We start from the raw sequence: 6,178 nt of genomic DNA, 5'->3' as shown, positions 1-6,178 counted from the left end.
CCGCCGCTGCGGCCGCCGCCACCTGCCTCAGCGCCTCGCGCGCCACAGCGCGCCGCGCCTCCTCCTGCGCCGCGCCTCGCGCCGCGCCGGCGCGCGCGGACGCCTCGGCGCGCGCGCCGGCCGCGGAGCTGCGCGCCTCGGCCACCAGCGCGCGTATCTCATCCAGATCCTGCCCCCCCGCGGGCAGCCCAGCAGCCAGGTACCTCTCATTCATCTCAATCGCCTCGGGCGGCAGGTTGATCTGAAACCACGGGTGAGCCAGAACCTCGGGCACGCGAATCCTCGCGCGCGGGTCCGGCGCAAGCATGCGGCAGATCAGGTCGCGGCAGCCTTCGGAGAGGGCCAGGTCAGCGGGGAAGGCGTGGTCCTGAGTCAGCATGCGCTCCAGGATCCGCAGGATCTCCTGCGCCGGCGGCACGCGGCCTGGGGGTGTGGGAGATAACGGAAGGCGAAGGGCCCGGTTGGGTCGGGTCGTGGCGGCAAAAACGACAGGTGTGTGTGTGTGTATGTGTGTTTGCGAACGATGGGTGCGAGTTCCGGGCGAATTGGCAGGAACCAGGCGGGGCACGCGAGGCCATGGCGTAGAGGGGTTGGCGGTGACGCGGGGCGCGCCGCCGCGATTTGCAGGAAGGGGAGGGGGGGGTGCACGGTCACGGCAGAGCGTTGGACGCACCGCCTTTCTCCAGGAGGTTGCCAAAGGGGTAGCAGCCGCACACCTGGGGTTTACAGATGGGCAGGGCAATGCGAGAGGGGGGAAAGAGTGGGCGCGGCGACGGCCGCTGAGCACACCGCCGCAATGTCGTGGCATCCACTGCCGGAGCGCGCGCCCAAGCCCAAAGCCGATGGCTGGCTTCGAGTGTGGCACTATTCTGCGTTCTCAGCTGCTGTCAGGTTGGGCCCAGGGCCGCCACGCCGCAATCGAACGCCACGTGTGGCTGATGTCAAAGCGTCAAATTACTCACCATGACGAACAGGATGACGCCGCACGACCACACGTCCGCCATCTTGCCGTCGTAGGTGGCCGCGGCGGTCGCGTTGATGAGAATCTCGGGGGCCATGTAGGCCGAGGTACCCACCTTTGGGGGGGGGGTGTTAAAGGGGGGACGGGGTCAATAACCCGCACGCAGCACCGGGCGGCAGGAGGGGTGCTCAGGCGAGGTGAAAGGGCAGACAGTTTGAGAGGAGGGTTTTGGGGCGGGTTTCGGGTAGGATCAGGTGGAGTGTGACAGGCTTGAGGGCCAGGGCGTGCTGTATGCAACCCATGGTGCGTCGGTTGTTGGACCTCGGCAGGATAAATCGGAGTGATGCAGGGACACCAGCCGGCGCGAGCAGCACTGCGGCGGCCAGCATGCGCCAATCGTCGCCGGCAGCTGGCGGCGCACCAACCTTGGACTTGGCTGCGGACTGGTCGTCCCCCTTGGAGAAACCGAAGTCGCAGATCTTGACCAGCGGCAAGGGCAGCTGCGGCACGGCCTGTCATGACCGCCGCAAGTCGGTGTGACGTGTTGGCGTCGGCGCGTGCGTCCGCACAGGCGTGCTTGCTCATACAGAGGCATATGCAGGCGTCCCGCTTCTCATTTCATAGTCGACTCGGCTGCGCCCCAATGTCGCTCGCGCCTGTGCCCTGGTCACGGCCGAGCGACGCATGCCCTGCCCACTGATGGCATGCAACCTCCCAAAACAACCTCCCCGCCAGCCGCCAACCTGCAGCAGGGTGTTCTCAAGCTTCAGGTCCCTGTTGGCCACGCCCCTGGCGTGGCAGTGGTCCACCCCCAGGATCAGCTGCTGGAAGAACCAGCGCGCCACCGGCTCGTGCAGCCGCCCCGCGCGCTGCAGCTGCAGGAGGGCGGGTGTCCGACGTTTGTGCGGGGGACGAGGGCTGATGAGCGTCGAAATGCGGCGAGTGATGCTGCTGAGGCGCTTGTGCCAGGGGGAGGTGGCTGGGTCTGCAACGGGGCTCTGCGCGGCTCTGCAGTATGCCTCGTACCCTTCTGTGCGCTCGCATGGCAGGCATGTCCATGTGTTTGGTGACGCATGATGGACATCAATTGTGTGTGTGTGTGTGCGTGTGTGTGCGTGTGTGTGTGTGTGTGTGCGCGCGCGCGCGCACCGCGCACGCGTGTGCGCTCTTGCATGCCTGTCGCTCTCAGGGCCTCACGTATGAGAAGAGGGTCCCGCCCGAGGCGAACTCCATTGCTATGCAGACATGGTGCGGGGTCAGGAACACCTGGCAGTCAGCAGGGTGTGTTGATGTGGTTGTGTGCGAGTGTGAGTGTGTGCGCCTGATGGAGCCAGAGACTGTATAATGGGAGGAATGCGTGCGCGCGTGCGTGTGTGTGTGTGTGTGTGTGTGTGTGTGTGTGTGTGTGTGTGTGTGTGTGTGCCTGCGCGCGTGCGCACACACGCGTGCGTGTAGCGCGTAGCTCCTCCCAGCCCGTGCTTGTCCTGGGTCCGGCTCGGCATCTCACCAGCAACGCAGTGGCATCGACAACAATGCCGGGCCCACGCTTGCGGTCGCACCACGCGCTGCGATCGCAGGCCAACCACCCCTTTGGCTGCCCTCCAACCCCCCACCTCTTTGAACTGGATGACGTGGGGGTGGCGCAGCCGGCAGTGATTCAGGATCTCGTGTTCCAAGTTTTTGTCGACATCGATGCGACGCATCACCTGGGTCGATGACACCACAAGCGCCCGGTGGGCAGCAGGGGTTGAGGTCGTTTTGGTTGTGGACAGGTGGACAGTTTCACCACTGAGATGCAGGGCAGCGATCTGCATCTCAGTCATGAAACTGTCTGTCGACTCAACACCGGCGGACGGCACCCCACGCGCTGCAGGTTGCCGCACCACCCTGGCACCGCAGCTGATTCGGGCGACCTGGCAGCCCATCGGCCGCGACCTCCCGCGCGGCGGCGGGCGTTGTGCGCTACAGTACCTTCCAAAAGCGAGTGGGCGCGCGGGGCGAGTGCGGAACCCCATGTCAGCCCTGCCAGCGCGGCGCACCTTGATTGCCACGAGCTCATTGGTGGCGCAGCTGCGGGCCAGCAGCACCTGCCCGAAAGAGCCTGTGCGCGTGCGGCGCCGCGGGGGAGCCGGGTGTCGAGACACCTTGGTCGTGGGGGTTGGTGGGTTGCCAATACAGGGCGCAGCGCAAGGCAAAGAAGTGCGCTGCTATATTCTGGGCTAATGCGCGTTCTCGTGCACATGCGCACGCGTTGCGGCCGCTCGTCTGGGCCGCAGCGGGGAGGCGGCCTTTTGGCCAAGGCGCGCACGCTGTGCCCACCGCTGAGCAGCTGGCGTTTCAGCACCCGGACAGGCAGGACAGGCGGCGCTCGTGGCCTGCGTGTATTATCAAGGCGTTGTGGTCGCTTACCCGTGCCAAGCGCCTGCAACTTCACGTACTTGGGGGACTCAAAGTCTGGGTTACCGAGCATACCCATCCAGCTGTGTCTGTGGGACCCCCCGCCAGGATCCTGTACTAAAACAAACAAAAAAACGTGATTAAATTCAGTGGAAGTTGCCAAAAGAGCCTGATGCTGCCGGATCGAATTTGATGCAGTCAGTGCTATCTCTACCCTTTGCACACTGGACGAACATCCGATGCGTCGTTATGAAAGTCGCAAAGCGTCGCCGTCTAGCGGACAAGCGCACTCACCCGGGTGGTGAAGCGTCGCACTAATTAGGGACTCTGATGAGCTTCGGAGTGAGGAAACGAAGCGGTCTGGCGTATGGTGTCATAAAATGAAAGTAAAACAAGCCAGTCAATGTATGCAGTGGGTGAGCGCATGCGCTAGCAGCGCTGCAGCCACATTTTGTGTCCCACCACCATTAGCCCCTGTCACTGATGCCTCGATGACTACACAGGCATGCGCCCGTGTAGACGTGACACGAGCACCAAACGGCCAAGAAGACACTGAAAAGTGGTCAAGCGTACTTTATAACCCCTTTGGCGCGCCTCTTCGGTCCCTTGGAGACCTCGATGGTTTCGTCGAAAGTAACCCGCCGCCGGCCTCCCTTATTTCTCGGTGCGGTCAGGGCTGCCATCCCATTACAGAGGGCGCCACTGCACAGCTGCCGCACAAACGGCACGCAATGCATCCAGTCATGTCAAAAGTATCGCTACTGGGCCCCTTGAAGGCCGGAGGCATCCGTGGCCCTTGCACCCCCTTGGACCCCTCCCCTGCTGTGCGCGCTGGCGGGTGGCTGCGGCCACCCCAGAAGAGCCAACGGCGAAGGGCAGCTGGTGGGACAACATCTGCCTGCCAGGTGCTGCTTTCCGAGCAGCACCGCGGCCTTGCCTGCTGGCCAGCTGCCGCAGCAGCTACGCCTGCAGCGCCCCTCCTCTGGAGCCGAGCCACTGCACTAACCTTGGGAACGTGCAGTGCCTTCACCGTGACCAATCGGCGTCTTGACCAATCGGCCGCCGCGCCCAACGAACACTGCCCGCCCTCCCACAGCCCCGGCCCCTCCAGTGAAGCGGAGGCTGCTTCTGCCGGTGCTGCCGCTCCCGGACACGACTTGAATGCCGTCAATGTTGAGCGCGGCATGACAGGCAGAGACGCTTGTTGGAAGCATGGCCATGGCCAGCCAGGCTGCCTCACGTGCAACGATCTCAACCGCACATGCATTGACGGCGCTCGTTTGATAGACTGTCTGCAGTGAACCCTGTTTCCACGTCAAATTCAGCATCCAACTCAACGTGCGAGCAAACGCAGGGTCCATCGGAGCTCACCCACTGCAGTGGGCACGGTGATTCTGAACCCGTTTGCTGCCGCGCGCCGCAGTGCACGCCACGGCCTCACATTTTGCCCGCCCGCCGTAACCCCGCCTGCCCCCGCACGACCTGTCACCAATCCTGACCGGGCGGGCCTCGCACGCCCGTGCCCGTACCCTCGGCGGCGCCGCGGCTCTGCCCCCATGCCCCTCGCCTGCAACACCAACACCTCCTCAAAGGTAACCGGTGCTGGCAGGCATGCAGCTGGTGGGCAGGGGGCGGCCAGCATCGCACTGCCGACGCGACGGGCGATCCATCGCGTCAGGCAGGCAGCCGCCTGGAACGCAGGCAGGCCAGCAGCCGCCCGTTGCCGCGGCGCGCAGTTCGAGCCCGAGTGCAGCATATCGCGCGCAAGGGATGCTGCAAACACTGCTCTTTTTCTTACTGAATAGACGAAAGCCTCCTTTCAAAAACGGGGCACGGACAGCGGATCGCGAGGAGACCACGCGGTGTGCACGCGCTGACCCGCACGGCGGCAATGCCGTGTTTGGCCGGGGCCCCAAAACCCCACGGCCCCAGCAATGCGGTGACACGGCAGCCACCAGGGCACCTGCAGGAGCGCAAGAGGTGGGTCGCCAGAGGCAGGCCCGGCGTGGCGCCAGGCCGCAGGCCGACGGAAGCTTCTACCAGCCCTCCCCCCGATCTCCCCAGCTTGTGACCCTCATGGCCCGTGGCCCCGCCGGGTGAGCCTCGGCGCAGCCTGGCAGCAGAACTCGACAATACGCGCGTCAGAACTTGAAGACCTGCTCTGGCGCATACCCCAGGTCCTTGAGCGCGCCGCTGAGCGGGCCCTGGCTCTTGTCGGGCGCCTTGTCACCGCTGATGGCATTCATCATGCCCTGAGGGGGTGGGGGACGAGCGGGAGTGACGGCGTCGGGGCCTGAGCGGCGGCGTTGAGGGTGCTGGTGGCGCTGGTGGTGGTGCTGGTGGGTGGGGTTTGTTATTGTGAGGGAGGTGGGGACGGATCCAGGGGTGGAGGAATGCTTTTGGGTAGTGTTCGGAAAGGGTGCTTGGAAGTGGATGGTCGCGGCGGCGGCACGGCTGGTGGTGCCAGCAGCTGGGGGTCGGTTGGCTTGTGTGAGTAGGCGTGTCAGGCGGGGGCAGTCTAACTGGTGCTTTGGGTCTGAAGTGCGGAGCATCGGCTTGGTTGCTTGGTTGCTATGAAACAGATTTTAGGAGTCGGGCATGGCAGGCAGAGGGCGCGTGAGCTGGGGCCCAAGCAAGTGGGCACCGGCACGGCGGCCACCGCGCGGCCTGCTGCGCATGCCTGGTACGCACCGGTGGTCCACACACAAACACCATGTTGCCGACGCCCGGGGGGGGAATGTGCTTAGTCAGCAGGTCCTTAGTAATGTACCTGGGCGGGTTTGGGATCGGGAGAACTTGATTGATAACGGGGGGCTGTGA

General features: G+C 64.6%; 1 protein-coding gene across 1 annotated transcript in view; it reads right to left on the bottom strand.

The window, feature by feature from the left end:
- The window catches only part of MNEG_5087 (hypothetical protein), a gene marked incomplete at both ends in the record, with an annotated part of 4,295 nt that extends 864 nt beyond the window's left edge, over positions 1-3,431 (bottom strand). The window contains 9 exons of the mRNA XM_014046434.1: positions 23-423; positions 674-716; positions 963-1,076; positions 1,387-1,473; positions 1,705-1,836; positions 2,159-2,227; positions 2,575-2,667; positions 3,001-3,062; positions 3,371-3,431. Of these exons, the coding sequence (XP_013901888.1) occupies positions 23-423; positions 674-716; positions 963-1,076; positions 1,387-1,473; positions 1,705-1,836; positions 2,159-2,227; positions 2,575-2,667; positions 3,001-3,062; positions 3,371-3,431 (1,062 nt within the window). The remainder of the gene's footprint in view (positions 1-22; positions 424-673; positions 717-962; positions 1,077-1,386; positions 1,474-1,704; positions 1,837-2,158; positions 2,228-2,574; positions 2,668-3,000; positions 3,063-3,370) is intronic.
- Between the last annotated feature and the right edge of the window lie 2,747 nt (positions 3,432-6,178).

Source organism: Monoraphidium neglectum (genome assembly GCF_000611645.1).
Source record: "Monoraphidium neglectum strain SAG 48.87 unplaced genomic scaffold scaffold00741, whole genome shotgun sequence".
Lineage (NCBI taxonomy): Eukaryota > Viridiplantae > Chlorophyta > Chlorophyceae > Sphaeropleales > Selenastraceae > Monoraphidium > Monoraphidium neglectum.
The sequence above is the reverse complement of the archived record's forward strand: the minus strand, read 5'-3'. Positions and strand labels throughout refer to the sequence as shown.